Source organism: Oncorhynchus kisutch, linkage group LG8 (genome assembly GCF_002021735.2).
Source record: "Oncorhynchus kisutch isolate 150728-3 linkage group LG8, Okis_V2, whole genome shotgun sequence".
Classification (NCBI taxonomy): Eukaryota; Metazoa; Chordata; class Actinopteri; order Salmoniformes; family Salmonidae; genus Oncorhynchus; species Oncorhynchus kisutch.
Genome location: NC_034181.2, coordinates 54541304 through 54564270, shown reverse-complemented (window position 1 = coordinate 54564270; position 22967 = coordinate 54541304). Strand labels below are relative to the sequence as shown.

The following is a 22967-nucleotide window of genomic DNA, read 5'->3' as shown; positions in this document are numbered from 1 at the left end:
GAAGAAATGCTCAACTATTTTTATTCTATTTTTTGGTGAAAGAAAACTGCCTGCCTGGTGGCCGATTATTTCCTTAAGACAAGCAGTACATCTATAAGAGACAATTCCATTTTCAGGCTGGTAATAAATGTCACAGAAGATAACAAACAGCTGACGGAGAATTACAATTTGTTTTGTTTTCCCCCCTTAGTGGTGTGTGTGTCTGTGTGTGTGTGTGTGTGTGTGTGTGTGTGTGTGTGTGTGTGTGTGTGTGTGTGTGTGTATGAAGTCATTGCATACATTATGTCTTCATATAAAAACATGAATGAGAGGAGAATCCTTGATGTTTTAAAACCAATTAACTCTGAAAATAAATCATGTGTATATAATTCCACACTTATAGTGGTGATACCATATCCTTCAATCCATTCCACTTATGTTCCAATGGAGAAACCTCAGACAAACTGGTTGAAAAAGGGCATATTTATTTAAAGCACTTTGTCCCCGACATAGAAAAATATGATTGATTTGAGTCGACAATAATAAATAGAGTGCCTGACTATCCTCAGGCCCCATTGGTAACGTACAGCAGTACAATCAATATCCAGTTACACAATACAGCAAAGGCACTAGCATTTACTGCACTCAGAACAGTCGACAGGGGTTGTGGGAGGCATATGGAAGGTGGCAGGGAGAGGTGGTGTCTTGATCCATTCCTAGGTAGCCAATCCAATGGCAGCTGTGTATATACCTAACCCATAGTAACGATGCAGGGTATGTGCCCATCCCATAGTTGTGTTGTATGTGCCGACCCCATAGTGGCATTATATGTGACCATTCAGTCATTGCAAAGTCATTACAGTAGCAAATAGGCTTGAACACTTGTGCCGTTTCTCGTGACTTTAGGCGTATACCTATTATTTGGCATTTGGAGTGGTAGGTTCATTGGGGTTGAAAGGTTGATTTGTTACTGCCCGGTTGTCCCATGGATTATGTGTACTATAGAGTTCAAAACAGTAGTAGTAGTAGCATGTAGAGATTTAGGAAGGGGTTGGGATTAGAGAAAGAAGGGATGGTTTGTGAGAACAGAAGTGGGTTTCCTGATGGTATACGGAAAAAAAAACAAGGAATGGGTCAATAGAAAAAGGAATGAAGTTTTAAAGAAAAGGGGGAAAGGTTCATCGTAAAAGGAGAACGGCTTGTTTGGTAGATGACAAGGTTTGTTACAGTAGATGGCACATAGCATACAGTGTATTACTCATCTCGACATGGCACTGGTAATGCTCCAATCGCTAATGGCATTTCAGTAGTGATTGTTAACAATTCAACAACAGGCCGTTTATTTTCAGCCATTGCATTTCTGGCGAGATGCTTTTTTGTTGTTGCTATTTTGCTTTTTTGGGGGGGGTCTGTTTGCGATGGTCCCAATCAGTGGTGACTTGTATTTTTGACTGAAGTTGGGTGCATATTTGGCTTAGAGGGGATAAATATATGCAGAAGGAAAAAGAAGAATCTTAATATTAACACCTATGCGGTACCAGTCAAAAGATTGGACACACCTACTCATTCAAGGGTTTTTCTTTATTTGACTATTTTCTACATTGTAGAATGATAGTGAAGACATCAAAACGATGAAATAACACACATGAGATGATGAAGTAAACAACAACAAAAAAGCATATCATTTGTTTTAAGCAAATCAAAATAGATTTTAGATTCTTCAAAGTTGGCACCCTTCGGCTTGATGACAGCTTTGCACACTTGGCATTCTCTCAACCGGCTTCACATGGAATGCTTTTCCAAAAGTCTTGAAGGAGTTCCCACATATGCTGAGCACTTGTTGGCTGCTTTTCCTTCACTCTGCAGTCCAACTCATCCCAAACCATCTCAATTGGGTAGAGGTCAGGTGATTGTGGAGGCCAGGTCATCTGATGCAGCACTCCATCACTCTTCTTCTTGGTCAAATAGCCCTTACACAGCCTGGAGGTGTGTTGGGTCATTGTCCATTTGCAAAACAAATGAAAGCGAAAACCAGATGGGATGGCGTATCACTATAAAATGCTGTGGTAGCCATGCTGGTTAAATGTGCCTTGAATTCTAAATAAATCACCGACAGTGTCACCAACAAAGCACCCTCACACCTCCTCCTCCAAGCCTTATGATGGGAACCACATATGCAGAGATCATCCGTTCACCTACTCTGTTTCTCAAAGACACAGCGTTGAAAAAAAAAACAAAGGACAGATTTCCACCCGTCTAATGTCCTTTGCTCGTGTTTCTTGGTCTTAGCTAGTCTCATGTTCTAATTGGTGTCCTTTGGTAATGGTTTCTTTGCAGAAATTCAACCATGAAGGCCTGATTCACAGTCTCCTCTGAACAGTTGATGTTGAGATGTGTCTTATTACTTGAACTCTGTGAAGCATTTATTTGGGCTGCAATTTCTGAGGCTGTTAACTCTAATGAACTTATCCTCTGCAGCAGAGGTAACTCGGAGTCTTCCTTTCCTGTGGCGGTCCTCATGAGTGCCGTTTCATCATAGCGCTTGATGTTTGTTGTGACTGCACTTGAAGAAACTTTCAAATCTCTTGACATATTCCCGATTGAGTGATCTTCATATCTTAAATTAATGGTGGACTGTTGTTTCTCTTTGCTTATTTAAGCTGTTCTTTCCATAATATGGACTTTTTCTTTTACCAAATAGGGCTATCTTCTGTATACCACCCCAACCTTGTCACAACTGATTGGCTCAAACGCATTAAGAAGAAAATTAATTCCACAAATTAGGTACACCTAAATTATTCCCCATCCTCCATGCATTCCAGGTGACTACCTCATGAAGCTGGTTGAGAGAATGCCAAGAGTGTGCAAAGCTGTCATCAAGGCAAAGGGTGGCTACATTGAAGAATCTGAAATATCAAATATATTTGGATTTGTTTAACACTTTTTTGGTTACTACATGTTTCCATATGTGCTGGATCATAGTTTTAACGTCTTCACTATTCTTCTACTATGTAGAATATAGTCAAAATAAAGAAAAACCCTTGAATGAGTATGTGTGGCCAAACTTTTGAATGATACTGTATGTATATATTATTTAGATGCATGATGATATTAGTATGATGTAGAGGAAAGAGAAAAGTATATGACATGTAGAATGTAGTATGACATAGCATGGTGACTTAGTGAGCAGCTCATTTAATCAGTGAGTGCACACGCATACACAATGTCCAGTTTAACCATGATGCCTGGCTATTCTCCCCGCTCAAGCCTTCAGAGGCTTTCAAACAAGGACATACTCTTTCCTTTCAGGGGAACCCAAAAATAGAGAACGGAAATAGAATGTAATTATAATGCAACATCATAATCAAAACATATATATGCCATATTTGTTTGCTATTAATTGCTAATCATTTACATTGAGAAAAATACTGATATCATTAAATATCTTATTAAATATAATGGAAAATTATAAGGCTTAAACGTTTATCCAGTTCGATTGGTCACTCCGAACGTGATTCCGATTCGTCCCCTTGAAGAGACCAGGGAAGATGCAACTTCCCTTTCTTTCAGTTCTGTGTTTCCCAAATGTCCTGTCCTTGAGTTCCAGGTACAGATATCCCATGTGGTCGTATTGGTTTGAAATGTATTTTCCTCAGAAAAGGCCCTGATTGTCAGAACAAATCATGATAATCGTCACTTACTCCCTGGCTTAAAGCAGTCAACCACTCATCCCTCTCAGAGGAATGTCTTCCCAGTGAGCCCAACATCTTGCGACAACTGTTATGTCTGTTCTGTTTGGTTCATTTTTTAAAATTCCAGTTTGGGCCATAATCCATTCTAGCATAGTTGGGTGGATCATCCCAGCCCAAACCACCCCAGAAAGTTTAACACATCTCCAGAAATTTCTACAAGACTTTAAAGCTCCATCTTGATATCCAAGATTAGTCGAGATATTGGAGGATAGTTGCCAATATTCCCAAACCCCTTCAGACTTGCCAGGGAAGAGCATGGGGGCCAGTGGGGCCGTTGGGGCCCTAGATATGGAGCCCAGTGGCCCTTGGGAGTCCTGGTTTAGATGTTCCTCTGAGCAGTGAGGTACTTGAGGGCGGCTGCGCCGTACTTCCGGGACAGGTCTTGGTGGAACTCTTCTTTCAGGGTCTGCAGGCAGTAGCGGTAGCCCGGGCTGGAGCGAAACTTGGAGATGTCGAAGCTGGGTGCGTGTGGCATGTGGATCATGAACGCATTGGGCAGAACCATCAGATCGTACTCCTGGGGGGTGGGAAAGGGGTGAAAACGGGTTTTATTTTATTTGTTTATTGGACATGGTCCGTGTACAACAGGCACCACATTTTAGCTACGTAGCTAATACTCATCTGCAGTCCCGGGTGTGACTGAATAATTTAAGACTCGAGAAACAAAGTCACGTTCGTTGCTCTGAGGTGCTGAAAACTGAAATGTCACGGCTCGACTTTGATTTATGGGCCATTACAACAGCTATTATTCCTGACTTAGCGAAAGCATTAAACCTAATAACAGGGGTCTACTGCGAATCAAATCTGTTCTAATCATTAGCATAACCTTAACTGAATTCCAAAGATGAGTTGAGGTTTTGAATTAAATTTAAATTAAAAGGAGTTATTATGTGCAGATTATTTGGGAGTAGAATCTGAGGATAAAATGTGAACAATAACTTTAACAAACATTTTTCTTCTCAACAAGCCATAAACAGATGACCATATGCAGACTTTAACTACATCTTTGTCTGCCCGTCTTGTCTGCTATGGTTGTTTGGTCTACCCAATGTGTGCAAATGTACTGTGGTGTGATAATGTGTACTGGAGGAAAATAAATCTATTATATTTAAACTCCCCACCATTATCCTCCATACTGTACCTGTGCATCCAGCTCCATGATATGGGAGACCTTGTTCCAGCCAAAGCCCACAAAGCGCTGGTCATACTCAGGGCAGTCCCGCTTCACCACCACATAGGGCTCAAAATCTGCCTCCCACTCCACCTTATAGGGCGTGGTGGCTGTCCGCCACTTGGCGTAGTTGGTAGGAGCATGGCCCTTGGTCCAAACGTGATACCTGGGGAAGGCAAGGAGAAAGAGAAGTGTGCAGGTGTGTTAATAATAGTTTTGAACAAGATTGCATTAAGTGCATTTGGGAAAGTATTCAGACCCCTTGACTTTTTCCCACATTTTGTTACGTTACAGAAATGGATTAAATCTTTAGTTTTTTTCCATCAATCTATACATAATACCTTATAATGGCAAAGCAAAAACGTTTTACATAGGTAATCAGACCCTTTAAACAGTACTTTGTTGAAGCACCTTTGGAAGCGATTATAGCATCGAGTCTTCTTGGGTATGATGCTACAAGCTTGGAACACCTGTATTTGGGGAGTATCTGCCATTGATCTCCGCAGATCCTCTCAAGCTCTTCCAGGATGTATGGGGAGCATCGCTGCACAGCAATTTTCAGATCTCTCCAGAGATGTTAGATTGGGTTCAAGTCTGGGCTCTTGCTGGGCCACTCGAGGACATTCCGAGACTTGTCCCGAAGCCACTCCTGCGTTGTCTTGGCTGTGTGCTTAGTTGTTGTCCTGTTGGAAGGTGAACCTTTGCCCCAGTCTAAGGTCCTGAGTGCTCTGGAGCAGGTTTTTATCAAGGATCTCTCTGTACTTTGCTCTGTTTATATTTCCCTCCACCCTGACTTGTCTCCTAGTCCCTGCCACTACCATGCTTCACCGTAGGGATAGTGCTAGGTTTCCTCCAGACGTGATACTTGATATTCAATTCTGGTTTCACCAGACAAGAGAATCTTGTTCCTCATGGTCTGAGAGTCCTTTAGTTGCCTTTTGGCAAACTCCAAGTGGGCTGTCAAGCCAGGAGTGGCTTCTGTCTGGCCACTCTACCATAAAGGCCTGAATGGTGGAGTGATGCAGAGATGGTTGTCCTTCTGGAAGGTTCTCCAATCTCCACAGAGATTGCACTTGGTCACCTCCCTGACCAATGCAGTTCTCACCCGATTGCTCAGTTTGGCCAGGTGGCCAGCTCTAGGAAGAGTGTTAGGGGTTCCAATCTTCTTCCATTTAAGAATGATGGAGGCCACTGTGTTCTTGGGGACCTTCAATGCTGCAGAAATGTTTTGGTACCCTTCCCCAGGTGCCTGTGCCTGGACACAATACTGTCTTGGAGCTCTACGGACACTTCCTTCGACCTCATGGCTTGGTTTTTGCTCTGACATGCACTGTCTACTGTAGGACCTTATATAGACAGGTGTGTGTGTGTGCCTTTCCAAATCATGTTCAATCAATTGAATTTAAAACAGGTGGACTCGATGGAAACAGGATGTCTCATAGCAAAGGATCTGAATACTTATGTAAATAAGGTATTTCTGTTTGCTATTTTGATACATTTTCAAACATTTATAAAAACTAAAATATATATTTTTAAATAAGGCTGTAAACGTAACAAAATGTGTAAAAAGTCAAGCGTTTTGAATGTTTTCTGAATGCACTGTATACAGTACCAGTCAAAAGTTTGGACACACCTAGGGATTTTCTAAAGTGTACTTTCTACCTTCATATCTTAAAGTAATGATGGACTGTCATTTCTCTTTGCTTTTTTGAGCTGTTCTTGCCATAATATGGACTTTGGTCTTTTACCAAATAGAGCAATCTTCTGTATATCACCCCAACCTTGTCACAACACAACTGATTGGCTGAAATGCATTAAGAAGGAAATACATTCCACAAATTAACTTTTAACAAGGCACACCTGTTAATTGAAAAGCATTCCAAGTGACTACCTCATGAAGCTGATTGAGAGAATGCCAAGAGTGTGCAAATATGTAATCAAGGCAAAGGGTGGCTACTTTGAAGAATCTCAAAAATAAAATATATTTTGATTTGTTTAACAAATCAAAAATATGTTGGTTACTACAGTATTCCATGTGTTATTTCATAGTTTTGATTATTCTACAATGCAGAAAATATTACAAATAAAGAAAAACCCTTGAATGAGTAGGTGTGTCCAAACCTTTGACTGGTACCGTATATATTATCAAATGACTTCAATTTATCAATGTAACAAACATAGTATCAACATCAGGATGGCTGTTCCAAGTTATGTCATCTGGGTCTATTTCAGAAGGGCCATTCAAACATCCTGATCTACAAGCCAGATTGACCAATGGGGGTGAGCTGTTAGTGCTGGTGTACCTGAAGGTGTAGAGGGTCCCCATATCCAGCATGGAGAGCAGCTCGGCTTTGGATTTGGGAAAGGAGAGGCGGTAGCGCAGAGTCTCAAAGGCCGGTACCACCAGAGCCTTCTTAGTGTTGGCCATGTCTAACTGGACCACTGACTTTCTGTGGGGGTACGATAGAGAAACCATTCATTTACAATGAATACTCTTCATCAGCTAGAGCCACAGCTGCCACTAGTTGGTAGGAATGCATTGCTGGCAACACCTTAGCTGTGGGCTCGACTCCCACATGGGCCATATATGAACATCATACATATGTTGTCTGTACATTTCTTTGGATTAAAATGACTGCTAAATGACAAAAAAAAAAAAAAAACAGCCAGTGTTCTGTCTATGTTTATGATGGAACATCATTTGGGAAGAACTATGACTCACCTGAGGTAATCATAGAGGCCGTACATGGGCAGGAAGTCCACGTCTGCCAGGAACACATAAGGTGTGTTGGCGTTCCTCAGGGCCACATTTCTCACCAGGTTGACAGGGTAGAACTGTCCCTCCTTGTAAACTATATGGTACCCCACGTTCTTACGGTTCTTCAGCACCTCGGAGGCCTGGGCGTAACGCAGGAACTGTTGGGCCTCGGCGTCTGACATGTACAAGGCCAGGCTGATAGGGCCTTCCCAGTGCTTACATATGGCCTCCAGCATCTGTAACCTGAGAGAAATAGAGGTGACATAAAATACAAACAGAGTAGTATAGTATCACAATGTATAATGATAGTAAAAGCAGTGGTGGAAGTAGAGAAGAAAAGATGGAGGAGGGGGAAGAGGAAGAAGTAGAGAAATAAGCAAATTACAATCGTATTTGTGGAGAGGTGCACTCCTGATTAGCCATAACGTGATAATGAATTCAAGCTCACATCTCCAATAACTAGTAAACCAAAGGCCAGGTGAGTGTTCACCTGTCCATGGAGAGCTGTGCGACCAGCGTGACGTCCGTGTCGTCCCCGGTGGGCGTGTACTCGTACTGCAGAAAGTAGAGGTGCACGCGGTGCACTGTGATTCGCTCCCGCCGGAAGTCATAACACTGGTCGTCTTCATCCAGTTCCTCCAGAGCTCCTTGTAACTGGAGAGGGATGGACAGAGGGAGGTCAAAACCCATGTTCAGATTGTAAATATTCCCTCTAATAGGCTAACATGGTTTCATGAGAGCATGCGGCACACCTGCACACTCTGTTGTATTCAGTCTGGATGTCCATGATAGTATAGTGAATGTTAAAACCTACTTGAGGTGTTAGGGAGTGGTTTGTTAAATGTTATACAATGGGTGGTGCAAATCCTGAATGCTGATTGGTTAAAGCCACATTCCAGCCGGTGTCTATTCCACAAGTTACCACCGGCTAAATCTATGACGTTAATTTCATTTAATTTACCTAGTTCCATCTGACTGCGCAATCCACAGTCTCATCACCCCAGCCGGGCAATTTATAAACTTGATCTCCACTATAAAAGCATCTAGACATTATCTCACATTTCTTTTAGACTAACATTTAGTTTTCAACAGCGGAGATTTGAATAGACCTTGCTATCTCTCTCCGACATTTGCAACATTGTTTCAATATTCAAAGTCTATCTCCAGCTGTCCCATAGTAATGAACGTTTGGGAGTCGGGACTGCGACAAACAGGCAGGCAGCGTTTCTCAGCCAGTCCAAATCATAAATCAGCTGGCATCATTTTAATGGGTATATACAAAGAAATGTCAATAGAAAGAAGGTAAAACAAAGTTTGCAGTCCTCCCAGCTTCAGTTTAAAGTGATTGTGTTATCTGTGTTGTTGGCTAGCTCCTCTGAACAATAGTGTCCTGACGAGAGAACACATTTTCTTTGCCATGTGAAATCGCACCTCATTATAAAGTTAATCCACAAAAAACTGAATTGGTGCCTATTAATCTTTCTGCCATGCAAACTTATTTTAGCTATGTGCCCTTCAGAGTGAATACACAGACATATTTGGGAATTTGGGTCACGCACAATTTAAAAGATCTCTATAATGCCAATTTCCCTCCCTTGATACTCCGCCTGAAACAGGATCTTGAACGGCGGGATTTACTTTCTCTTTCTTTGGCCGGGAAAAATTTGCATTGTTAAAACTAATGCATTACTTAAGCTTTTATACTTAATTCAATGTATTCCTATCTTTTTAACAAAATACACTGCTCAAAAAAAATAAAGGGAACACTTACAGTGCCTTGCGAAAGTATTCGGCCCCCTTGAACTTTGTGACCTTTTGCCACATTTCAGGCTTCAAACATAAATATATAAAACTGTATTTTTTTGTGAAGAATCAACAACAAGTGGGACACAATCATGAAGTGGAACGACATTTATTGGATATTTCAAACTTTTTTAACAAATCAAAAACTGAAAAATTGGGCGTGCAAAATTATTCAGCCCCCTTAAGTTAATACTTTGTAGCGCCACCTTTTGCTGCGATTACAGCTGTAAGTCGCTTGGGGTATGTCTCTATCAGTTTTGCACATCGAGAGACTGACATTTTCCCCCATTCCTCCTTGCAAAACAGCTCGAGCTCAGTGAGGTTGGATGGAGAGCATTTGTGAACAGCAGTTTTCAGTTCTTTCCACAGATTCTCGATTGGATTCAGGTCTGGACTTTGACTTGGACTAACACCTGGATATGTTTATTTTTGAACCATTCCATTGTATATTTTGCATTATGTTTTGGATCATTGTCTTGTTGGAAGACAAATCTCCGTCCCAGTCTCAGGTCTTTTGCAGACTCCATCAGGTTTTCTTCCAGAATGGTCCTGTATTTGGCTCCATCCATCTTCCCATCAATTTTAACCATCTTCCCTGTCCCTGCTGAAGAAAAGCAGGCCCAAACCATGATGCTGCCACCACCATGTTTGACAGTGGGGATGGTATGTTCAGGGTGATGAGCTGGGTTGCTTTTACGCCAAACATAACGTTTTGCATTGTTGCCAAAAAGTTCCATTTTGGTTTCATCTGACCAGAGCACCTTCTTCCACATGTTTGGTGTGTCTCCCAGGTGGCTTGTGGCAAACTTTAAATTACACTTTTTATGGATATCTTTAAGAAATGGCTTTCTTCTTGCCACTCTTCCATAAAGGCCAGATTTGTGCAATATACGACTGATTGTTGTCCTATGGACAGAGTCTCCCACCTCAGCTGTAGATCTCTGCAGTTCATCCAGAGTGATCATGGGCCTCTTGGCTGCATCTCTGATCAGTCTTCTCCTTGTATGAGCTGAAAGTTTAGAGGGACGGCCAGGTCTTGGTAGATTTGCAGTGGTCTGAGACTCCTTCCATTTCAATATTATCGCTTGCACAGTACTCCTTGGGATGTTTAAAGCTTGGGAAATCTTTTTGTATCCAAATCCGGCTTTAAACTTCTTCACAACAGTATCTCGGACCTGCCTGGTGTGTTCCTTGTTCTTCATGATGCTCTCTGCGCTTTTAACGGACCTCTGAGACTATCACAGTGCAGGTGCATTTATACGGAGACTTGATTACACACAGGTGGATTGTATTTATCGTCATTAGTCATTTAGGTCAACATAGCATCATTCAGAGATCCTCACTGAACTTCTGGAGAGAGTTTGCTGGACTGAAAGTAAAGGGGCTGAATAATTTTGCACGCCCAATTTTTCAGTTTTTGATTTGTTAAAAAAGTTTGAAATATCCAATAAATGTCGTTCCACTTCATGATTGTGTCCCACTTGTTGTTGATTCTTCACAAAAAATACCGTTTTATATCTTTATGTTTGAAGCCTGAAATGTGGCAAAAGGTCGCAAAGTTCAAGGGGGCCGAATACTTTCGCAAGGCACTGTAAACAACACAATGTAACTCCAAGTCAATCAAACTTCTGTGAAATCAAACTGTCCACTTAGGAAGCAACACTGATTGACAATACATTTCACATGCTGTTGTGCAAATGGAATAGACAGGTGGAAATTATAGGCAATTAGCAAGACACCCCCAATAAAGGAGTGGTTCTGCAGGTGGTGACCACAGAGCATGAGCATGAGTAGGTAGCATGAGACGGAGTCTACAACCCACACAAGCGGCTCAGGTAGTGCAGCTCATCCAGGATGGCACATCAATGTGAGCTGTGGCAAGGTTTGCTGTGTCTGTCAGCGTAGTGTCCAGGGCATGGAGGCGCTACCAGGAAACAGGCCAGTACATCAGGAGATGTGGAGGAGGCCGTAGGAGGGCAACAACCCAGCAGCAGGACCACTACCTCCGCCTTTGTGCAAGGAGGAGCAGACGGAGCACTACCAAAGCCCTGCAAAATGACCTCCAGCAGGCCACAAATGTGCGTGTGTCTGCTCAAACGGTCAGAAACAGACTCCATGAGGGTGGTATGAGGGCCCGACGTCCACAGGTGGGGGTTGTGCTTACAGCCCAACATCGTGCAGGACGTTTGGCATTTGCCAGAGAACACCAAGATTGGCAAATTCGCCAATGGTGCCCTGTGCTCTTCACAGATGAAAGCGGGTTCACAGTGAGCACGTGACAGACGTGACAGAGTCTGGAGACGCCGTGGAGAACATTTTGCTGCCTGCAACATCCTCCAGCATGACCGGTTTGGCGGTGGGTCAGTCATGGTGAGGGGTGGCATTTTTTGGGGGGGGTGCACAGCCCTCCATGTGCTCGCCAGATGTTGCCTGACTGCCATTAGGTACCGAGATGAGATCCTCAGACCCCTTGTGAGACCATATGCTGTTGCGGTTGGCCCTGGGTTCCTCCTAATGCAAGACAATGCTAAACCTCATGTGACTGGAGTGTGTCAGCAGTTCCTGCAAGAGGAAGTCATTGATGCTATGGACTGGCCCGCCCGTTCCCCAGACCTGAATCCAATTAAGCACATCTGGGACATCATGTCTCGCTCCATCCACCAACGCCACATTGCACCACAGACTGTCCAGGAGTTGGCGGATGCTTTAGTCCAGGTCTGGGAGGAGATCCCTCAGGAGACCATCCGCCACCTCATCAGGAGCATGCCCAGGCATTGTAGGGAGGTCATACAGGCACGTGGAGCCCACACACACTACTGTATATATATATATTTTTTATCTCCATAGATACACTGATATATGCTTTCATCTGGAACAAGAAAAACCCTCGGATACGTAAGAGCATATTGCAGAGATCTCGTCCCCAGGTTGGTCTAGCACTTCCGAACTTTCAATATTATTACTGGTCAGCTAATATATGAATAATTCTATATTGGATGACAGATACCCCTGATGTTACAGGTCTGAAATGGTTGACCTTGGAGATCTCATCCTGTGGCCCCACCTCCTTAGCTGCCTTACTTTTCTCAAGACTTGCATTAGCTGAGCCTGTTTCCAAATACACTAAAAACACTAGTGTGAAACATTCTCTAGAAATCTGGAAACAGTTCAGGCAATCGTTTGATCTCGGTGAACTTTCAACTTCTGCCCCATTATTAAAGAACCATACATTCTCTCCATCAGTATTAGACCGTGCGTTTCATTTCTGGTCTGGAAAAGGGATCTCCTCACTGAACGACTTGTACATTGGTAAGGATTTTTCATATTTGGAAAAGTTAGTACAAAAGTTTAATTCCTGGATCCCATTCATTAGATACCTGCAATTGCGTAGTTTTGTGTCTTCATACTCCAGTAACTTCCCATCACGCCCACCTACCTCCTTTCTATATTCTCTTTTTAAAGTGGACCCTTATATCAAAGGGGGCATAATCTTGATCTATACATTATTAACTTCATGGCCGCAGGGGCAGTATTGAGTAGCTTGGATGAAAAGGTGCCCATTGTAAACGGCCAGCTCCTCAGTCTCAGTTGCTAATATATGCATATTATTATTAGTATTGGATAGAAAACACTCTAAAGTTTCCAAAACTGTCAAAATATTGTCTGTGAGTATATATACTGATATTGCAGGCGAAACCCTAAGGAAAATCAAAACAGGAAGTGGCTCCTATTTTGAAAACTTCATGTTCCATAGCCTCGCATTGCTGGATTTAAAGGGATATGAACCAGAATCCTTTTCCTATCGCTTCCTCAAGGTGTCAAAAGTATTCAGACATAGTTTCAAGCCTTTATTTTGACAAATGATCCAGAACAATAACATCGCGACAAGTGGTCACATGAGTTTTGCTTGCGAAACAGAATTTGGACAGCCATTGTTTTCCCCTCTCCTACTGTGAAAGACATTTGCGGTTGATATATTATCGATTATATATTTTAAAAACAACCTGAGGATTGATTATAAAAAACATTTGACATGTTTCTGTGGACATTATGGAAACTATTTGGAATTTTCATCTGCGTTGTCGTGACCGCTCTTTCCTGTGGATTTCTGAACATAACGCGACAAACAAACAGAGGTATTTTGGATATAAAAATGATCTTTACAGAACAAACGGAACATTTGTTGTGTAACTGGGAGTCTCGTGAGTGAAAACATCCAAAGATCATCAAAGGTAAACAATTAATTTGATTGCATTTCTGATTTTCTAAGTGTACTTAATGTTTTATTGTCCGATCGATAAACTTACACAAACGCTTGGATTGCTCTCGCTGTAAAGCATAATTTCAAAATCTGACACGACAGGTGGATTAACAAAAGGCTAAGCTGTGTTGTCCTATATTGCACTTGTGATTTCATGAATATAAATATTTATAGTAATATTTATTGTATGTAGCGCTGTGCTATTCAGCGGTTGTTGATGACACTTATCCCGATAGGGGGATTGCAGCCATAACAGGTTAAACTCGCACAATCTGGATTCCCTGTACTCTCTTAAGAACCTTAAGAACCAATGGGAAGAGGATTTAGGTTTACAGATGAAACGTGGCAGAATATGCTTCAGAGAATACATTCTTCATCTATATGTCTAAGACATGTTGTAATTCAATTTAAAATAGTTAATTGGCTGCATTGGTCAAAGGCAAAATTAGTCATGATTAGACCTACGGAAAATTCTGCCTTCATTGCATTATTTGGATTGTCACCACAGGAGGCCCATCTAAACAGTTCTTGGCATTTATATGCTGGCATTTACTATTCTTCTAGCTAAACGTCTTATACGATTTAAGTGGAAGGATCCTACTTTTAACCATTGGATAAAGGAAGTTATGCAACATCTCGAGCTAGGGAAAATACTCTACTCCGTTAGGGGATCTGCAATTACTTTTTATAATATCTGACAACCTTTCCTATCCTTTGTAGAAGACAAGGACACGGCTTATTTCACAACTCTCATAAACCAACCCAAATTCGAATTTGTGTCATTATTTTTCTTTTTTTTTGGTTTTGATTTTTACCCCCCTTTTGTTAGTAGCTACTATCTTGTCTCATCGCTACAACTCCCGTACGGGCTCGGGAGAGACAAAGGTCGAAAGCCATGTGTACTCCAAGCCGCACTCCTTCTTAACACAGCGCGCATCCAACCCGGAAGCCAGCCACACCAATGTGTCGGAGGAAACACAGTGCACCTGGTGACCTTGTTAGCGCGCACTTATGACCGGCCCGCCACAAGAGTCGATGGTGCGCGATGATACAAGGATATCCCTACCGGCCAAGCCCTCCCTAACCCGGACGACCCTAGGCCAATTGTGCGGTCGCGGCCGGTTGCGACAGAGCCTGGGTGCGAACCCAGAGTCTCTGGTGGCACAGCGCAGTGCCCTTAACCACTGCGCCACCCGTGAGGCCCAAAATAATGTTTTTACTTGTTTTCTTGAAACTTGTTTCAGGAAACTAGGTGAATGTCGCGGGTCACTATTTCACAGGAGTGCCAGTTTTTTATCAAAATGCGTTGGAACATGAACTTTCACGTGCGTTAATAACAGACTTGTATGCCACCTGAACAATTGTATTCATATTTACAATTACGAGCGCAGTTGGTTTAGCCACAGAAAAAGCGAGCAACATTCCCGCTAGCCCTGATTGGCTGAGATAACGAGTGGGCTGGATATGCCGAAAGATGAGTTCGGATTGGTCTGCCATATAGCACTCTTCTGTCTATTTGAGCTGGTCAGTATGTGTAGGTAATCCTGTCAAACACAGCTTTTTAATGTATCACATAGTAGAACTGCATAAGTGTTGCTTTCCACTTTCTGGAGGACTGAGATTTGAAATCAGTGGAATTAGAATATGATAGCTAAGGAGATGGAGAAAACACCTGTCTCTGGATTACATCTTCAAACGAAGGGAAACCATGGCATCCGTGACAGGGAGAGGCATCCATCCATGATGTATACGGAGAAGATAGTCTAGCTAGCTACATTTTCAGATATTACACGTTTTTAATTTTGACAGAAAGTCATTTTAATTTCAAATTAAATTGTACTGTTCGCTAGCTAGCTAGCTAATGTTTGCTGGCTGGCTCACTAGCTACTGTTACGTGTACGATCTTATTATTAACTTCTCAAAGGCCTTTACTTTACTAGTTATAGCCTAATGTTAGCTACAGTAGCTAGCGTTGGACGTGGTTGGTTAGCTACCTGCAGATTCATGCAGGGTAGTAATGTCATGAGTTGGGATTATGGTTCATTGTTTAGCTAGCTACATGTCTTAACAAAAGAATGTCACTGCAACAACTGTTGATAGACTTAGCTGGTAAATTTGCTCTGGCTATCTAATCCGATTTCAGAGCACTCTCGTCTGAGTGTGCCAGAGTGCAGAATAACTGACGAATTTACGAACACTCAACACCCGTTGAATATGGTCGGTGTCAGTAAACATTGTAAATTGTTGTAAATTGTTGCCAGCAGTACAGTTGCAGTCACCAACATATAAACAGCCTAACCAGAGTAAAATGGTCAATGAGCTGTTCTCTCATTTGTGGTTGGAAGTAGCTGTTAGCTTGGGTGCTTGACTGTTGTTGTTAGGACAGAACGCTCGGATCAACTCTTAAAGAGATGGGTGGGGCTAAAGCTTAAGAGTGTGTCATCGATGCTGAATGGTTGTAGACAAAGAAGAGCTCGCCGGTAGGTACCAAAACATTGGCCATTTTCTCAAAAGTGAGGTTACAAATTTATCAACTTAAAAGTGCAATGTGTAATATACCATTTTGTAGCTCTGTGTCTCTGCTTTTATCCAATGTAAAAATAAAAAAACTTAAAACATTTTGCTACATTTTGCTACATACGACCGAATCAAGGCAGTGGGTCACATATGTCAATAATTATTTTAATATTTTAGTAACCTGTTGTATAAAAGTGCTAATGCCCTCGAAGCCGGTGTTTGGACACGCAACACCAATGCCGCAACACCCATGCCAATATACCCTCCAAACACCGGCATCAATGGCATTTTACACACACAGAGACGCATACAAAGCCCTCCCACGCCCTCCATTTGGAAAATCTGACCATAATTCCATCCTCCTGATTCCTGCTTACAAGCAAATAGTAAAGCAGGAAGCACCAGTGACTCGGTCAATAAAAAAGTGGTCAGATGAAGCAGACGCTAAACTACAGGACTGTTTTGCTAGCACAGACTGGAACATGTTCCGTGATTCTTCAGATTGCATTGAGCAGTACACCACATCAGTCACTGGCTTTATCAATAAGTGCATTGAGGAAGTACATACATACACAACCCAACCAGAAGTCATGGATTACAGGTAACATTAGCACTGAGCTAAACGGTAGAGTTACCGCTTTCAAGTAGCGGGACTCTAACCCGGAAGCTTATAAGAAATCCCGCTATGCCCTCCGACGAACCATCAAACAGGTAAAGCATCAATACGGGACTAAGTTCGAATCATAGTACACTTGCTCCAATGCTCGTCGGATCTGGCAGGGGTTGCAAACTATTACAGACTACAAAGGGAAGCACAGCTGAGAGCAGCCCAGTGACACAAGCCTACCAGATGAGCTAAATAACTTCTATGCTCGCTTCGAGGCAAGCAACACTGAAACATGCATGAGAGCATCAGCTGTTCCGGATGACTGTGTGATCACACTCTCCGCAGCCGATGTGAGTAAGACCTTTAACTTCTTGGTGACGGGGCAGTATTTTCACGTCCGGATGAAATGCATGCCCAAATTCAACAGAAGATAAGATATGCATATTATTAGTAGATTTGGATAGAAAACACTCTGAAGTTTCTAAAACGGTTTGAATCATGTCTGTGAGTGAGTATAACAGAACTTATGTAGCAGGCGAAACCCTGAGGAAAAACGATTCCGATTTTTTTTTAAAAGTCACTCTCTATTCAATGGCTTTTCATTGGGAATCCAGATTTCTAAGGGATCTTCTTGCAGTTCCTACCGCTTCCACTGGATGTCACCAGTCTTTAGAAATTGGTTGAGGTTTTTCCTTTGTGTAATGAAGAAGTAGTCCTGTTCAAAACGAGGGTCACTTCAAGGGTACTGTTAGATAGAGGCGCGTGACCAGAAAGGTAGCGTCAGTTTGTTTTCTTCCTGTATTGAACACAGATCATCCCGTCTTCAATTTGATTGATTATTTACTTAAAAAAATACCTAAAGTTGGACTCTGTACCTGTACCCCCTGTATATAACCCCGCTATTGTTATTTACTGCTGTTCTTAATTATTTGTTATTCTTATCTCTTACTTTTTTAAAGGTATTTTCTTAAAACTGCATTGTTGGTTAAGGGCTTGTAAGTAAGCATTTCACTGTAAGGTCTACAGCTGTTGTATTCGGGCGCAAGTGACAGATAAAATGTGATTTGATTTGTTTTGATTTATCACATAATTATGGTTAACGTTAAGGTAATGTTTTACTCACTTGTACACTCTCTGAGGTGGCATGGCTGGGGCAGCCAAACAGCTCTCGTCTCAGTAGGTTCCCATCGTACTCTAGGAAGGTTAGGTAGAGGTTCCTGAAGAACTCCACATGCTTGTTCTTCACACGAAGTTTCTTAGGAGAGTTCCAGTGGATCACCTGACACGGGACATAAACATGTTACCATGGTGACCTGTAGCCAGATGACTAGACGCAGTACATTCATAAAGGAAATAAGTGAGAGATTTTGCTATATTGAGTGTGTGTGCGTGTGTGTGTGTGTATTTCACTGCATAGCCCTACCTTGAGGTCAGACACCTCTGTGTAGCACTGTTCGGAGCGTGTGTGGTCAGACAGCTGAACGTTCCAGAAGCAGGGCAGCTGATGCACTAGGACTGGGTTCTGCTTAATGAACGCATTAAAGATGTCCTGCACACAAGATTACCCACTCACATTAAACACCTGTGTAATACCCTCCTTGAAAAATGGGTTCCAAAAGGGTTCTTCGGGGTGTCCCCATGGGATAAACTTTTTTGGTTCCATGTTTACTCTCTTGGATTCAATGTAGAACCCTCTGTGTAAAGGGTTCTACATGGAACTCAATAGGGTTCTACCAAGAACCAAAAAAGGGTTATTCAAAGGGTTATCCTTTGGCAACAGCCGAAGAACCCTTTTAGGTTCAAGATTGCACCTTTTCTTTCTACGAGTGTATTATACACACTCATTTTGACATTAAAATCATATAGAACTCTGGCACACAATAGTAAACATTCACATTTACACATGCACCAAATGTTAATTTGAGATGTCTTACACACTTACATTAGCATTTGCCTCATACACAGTATGCTTTGAGGCATAAGATTACCCTATATCAGGGTCCCCAACTGGCGGCCCGTGGGTCGAATTTTGGCCGAGGGTGGTTTTATTTGTACCCCAACATTTTTATATACTGTATATACAGTTGAAGTCGGAAGTTTACATACACTTAGGTTGGAGTCATTAAAACTCGTTTTTCAACCACTCCAAAAATGTCTCGTTAACAAACTATAGTTTTGGCAGGTCGGTTAGGACATCTACTTTGTGCGTGACACAAGTCATTTTTCCAACAATTATTTACAGACAGATTATTTGACGTATAATTCACTGTATCACAATTCCAGTGGGTCAGAAGTTTACATACAATAAGTTGGTTGTGCCTTTAAACAGCTTGGAAAATTCCCAAAAATTATGTCATTGCTTTTGAAGCTTCTGATAGGCTAATTGACATTTTGAATCAATTGGAGGTGTATCTGTGGATGTATTTCAAGGCCAACCTTAAAACTAATTTCCTCTTTGCTTGACATCATGGGAAAATCAAAAGAAATCAGCCAAGACCTCAGAAAATTGTAGACCTCCACAAGTCTGGTTCATCCCTGGGAGCAATTTACAAATGCAAAAAGGTACCACGTTCATCTGTACAAACAATAGTATGCAAGTATAAACACCATGGGACCACGCAGCTGTCATACCGCTCAGGAAAGAGATACGTTCTGTCTCCTAGAAATGAATGTACTTTGGTGCGAAAAGTGCAAATCAATCCCAGAACAACAGCAAAGGAAGATGCTGGATGAAACAGGTACAAAAGTATCTATATCCACATTAAAAGGAGTCCTATATCAACATAACCTGAAATGCCGCTCAGCAAGGAAGAAGCCACTGCTTCAAAACCAGACTACGGTTTGCAACTGCACATGGGGACAAAGATTGTACTTTATGGAGAAATGTCCTCTGGTCTGATGAAACAAAAATAGAACTGTTTGGCCATAATGACCATCATTATGTTTGGAGGAAAAAGGGGGAGGCTTGCAAGCTGAAGAACACCATCCCAACCCGGGGATGGCAGCATCATGTTGTAGGGTGCTTTGCTGCAGGAGGGACTGGTGCACTTCACAAAATAAATGGCATCATGAGGGAGGAAAATTATGTGGATATATTGAAGCAGCATCTCAAGACATCAGTCAGGAAGTAAAAAATTGGTCGCAAATGGGTCTTCCAAATGGACAATGACCCCAAGCATACTTCCAAAGTTGTGGCAAAATGGCGTAAGGACAACAAAGTCAAGGTATTTGAGAGGCCATCACAAAGACCTGACCTCAATCCCATAGAAAATGTGTGGGCAGAACTGAAAAAGTGTGTGCGAGCAAGGAGGCTTACAAACCTGACTCAGTTACATCAGCTCTGTCAGGAGGAAAGGGCCAAAATTTACCCAACTTATTGTGGGAAGCTTGTGGAAGGCTACCCGAAATGTTTGACCCAAGTTAAACAATTTAAAGACAATGCTACCAAATACTAATTGAGTGTATGTAAACTTCTGACCCACCGGGAATGTGATGAAAGAAATAAAAGCTGAAATAAATCATTCTCTCTACAATTATTCTGATATTTCACATTCTTAAAATAAAGTGGTGATCCTAACTGAACTAAAACATGTCAGGAATTGTGAAAACTGAGTTTAAATGTATTTGGCTAAGGTGTACGTAAACTTCCAACTTCAACTGTATATATATATATTTTTTTTATTTATTTATTTATTGTTGGACATAGAAGACTGTAAAAACATCAGGAAATCATCTTCAAGTGATTTTTATTCAAGACATCTGTTCCCAATTATTTCCACCCATAACAGAGAGTCACTTGATTGTAATGCAAATGTGAGTAAGGTTTGAAATGATGATGTTTTAGTCTAACATTATATCTGTTTGGGCTTCTTGCAGTCGATTTGCAGTCTACAAATTATTTGCAATTATTTTCCGTCCCTCTGACTATCCGTTCAATAAAAAAATTGGCTGAATCTAGTTGATGATCCCTGCCCTATATTAACATTTGTTAAGAAAAGTAATGATCTAAAGAGTATTTAATAATATTCAGAATAAAAAGAATAGACTAGAATAGAATAAAAGTAAATAAACAGACCTGGTCAGCCAGCGAGGTACTAAGCATGCTCATTAGCTCTCTCTCGGCGGTCAGCCTCCACATCTGCTCCCAGCCAATTCGTCGCAGCCTCTCCAGGTAGAGCAGGATGACCCCAGTGTTGAAGCCTCGTCCCAGGGCGGGCCAGGGTTTATGGTTCTTCCACAGGTTCCCCAGGTACCAGTCACTCTGGTTCTCCACCAGACCTATCACCTGCTTGTCTGCAATCACAGCATCACCAATCATCATTCATCTGGATTTTAAAATGCTGATTATCATTGGTAATCAAATCAAATCAAATGTATTTGTCACATACACATGGTTAGCAGATGTTAATGCGAGTGTAGCGAAATGCTTCTGCTTCTAGTTCCGACAATGCAGTAATAACCAACGAGTAATCTAACTTAACAATTCCAAAACTACTACATTATACACACAAGTGTAAAGGGATAAAGAATATGTACATAAAGATATGATTGAGTGATGGTACAGAACGGGATAGGCAAGATGCAGTAGATGGTATCGAGTACAGTATATGCATATGAGATGAGTAATGTAGGGTATGTAAACAAAGTGGCATAGTTTAAAGTGGCTAGTGATACATGTATTACATAAAGATGCAGTAGATGATATAGAGTACAGTATATACATATACATATGAGATGAATAATGTAGGGTATGTAAACATTATATTAAGTAGCATTGTTTAAAGTGGCTAGTGATATTTGACATCAATTTCCATCAATTCCCATTATTAAAGTGGCTGGAGTTGAGTCAGTGTGTTGGCAGCAGCCACTCAATGTTAGTGGTGGCTGGTTAACAGTCTGATGGCCTTGAGATAGAAGCTGTTTTTCAGTCTCTCGGTCCCTGCTTTGATGCACCTGTACTGACCTCGCCTTCTGGATGATAGCAGGGTGAACAGGCAGTGGCTCGGGTGGTTGTTGTCCTTGATGATCTTTATGGCCTTCCTGTGACATTGGGTGGTGTAGGTGTCCTGGAGGGCAGGTAGTTTGACCCCGGTGATGCGTTGTGCAGACCTTACTACCCTCTGGAGAGCCTTACGGTTGTGGGCGGAGCAATTGCCGTACCAGGCGGTGATACAGCCCAACAGGATGCTCTCGATTGTGCATCTGTAGAAGTTTGTGAGTGCTTTTGGTGACAAGCCAAATTTCTTCAGCCTCCTGAGGTTGAAGAGGCGCTGCTGCGTCTTCTTCACGATGTTGTCTTTGTGGGTGGACCAATTCAGTTTGTCTGTGATGTGTACGCTGAGGAACTTAAAACTTACTACCCTCTCCACTATTGTCCCATCGATGTGGATAGGGGGGTGCTCCCTCTCCTTAGTTTTGTTGACGTTGAGTGTGAGGTTATTTTCCTGACACCACACTCCGAGGGCCCTCACCTCCTCCCAGTAGGCCGTCTCGTTGTTGTTGGTAATCAAGCCTACCACTGTCGTGTTGTCCGCAAACTTGATGATTGAGTTGTAGGCGTGCGTGGCCACACAGTCGTGGGTGAACAGGGAGTACAGGAGAGGGCTCCGAACACACCCTTGTGGGGCCCCAGTGTTTTATTATATTATTATTTTTTACCTTTAACTAGGCAAGTCAGTTAAGAACAAGTCAGTTAAGAACAGTTAAGAACAAATTCTTATTTTCAATGACGACCTAGGAACAGTGGGTTAACTGCCTGTTCAGGGGCAGAAGGACAGATTTGTACCTTGTCAGCTCGGGGGTTTGAACTTGCAACCTTCTGGTTACTAGTCCAACGCTCTAAACACTAGGCTACGCTGCCGCCCCAGCATGTTGAGGATCAGCGGGGAGATGTTGTTAGGGGGCAGCCCGTCAGGAAGTCCAGTACCCAGTTGCACAGGGTGGGGTCGAGACCCAGGGTCTCGAGCTTGATGACGAGTTTGGAGGGTACTATGGTGTTAAATGCTGAGCTGTAGTCAATGAACAGCATTCTCACATAGGTATTCCTCTTGTCCAGATGGGTTAGGGCAGTGTGCAGTGTGGTTGAGATTGCATCGTCAGTGGACCTATTTGTGCGGTAA

General features: G+C 42.1%; 1 protein-coding gene across 5 annotated transcripts in view; it reads right to left on the bottom strand.

The window, feature by feature from the left end:
- The window catches only part of LOC109895561 (LARGE xylosyl- and glucuronyltransferase 2), a 149221-nt gene that overhangs the window by 21472 nt on the left and 104782 nt on the right, over nucleotides 1-22967 (bottom strand). For 3 of the 5 annotated variants that reach the window (XM_031830568.1, XM_031830567.1, XM_031830569.1), the window contains 8 exons: nucleotides 20924-21141; nucleotides 18272-18397; nucleotides 17972-18127; nucleotides 8151-8314; nucleotides 7625-7903; nucleotides 7206-7352; nucleotides 4873-5068; nucleotides 445-4248 (listed from right to left, as the gene is read on the bottom strand). In XM_031830568.1, coding sequence (XP_031686428.1) covers nucleotides 4051-4248; nucleotides 4873-5068; nucleotides 7206-7352; nucleotides 7625-7903; nucleotides 8151-8314; nucleotides 17972-18127; nucleotides 18272-18397; nucleotides 20924-21141 — 1484 coding nt within the window. In that variant the 3' untranslated portion in view covers nucleotides 445-4050. Of the gene's footprint in view, nucleotides 1-444; nucleotides 4249-4872; nucleotides 5069-7205; nucleotides 7353-7624; nucleotides 7904-8150; nucleotides 8315-17971; nucleotides 18128-18271; nucleotides 18398-20923; nucleotides 21142-22967 lie in introns of those variants that run through there. The other 2 variants (XM_031830571.1, XM_031830570.1) reach the window with 1 other exon arrangement.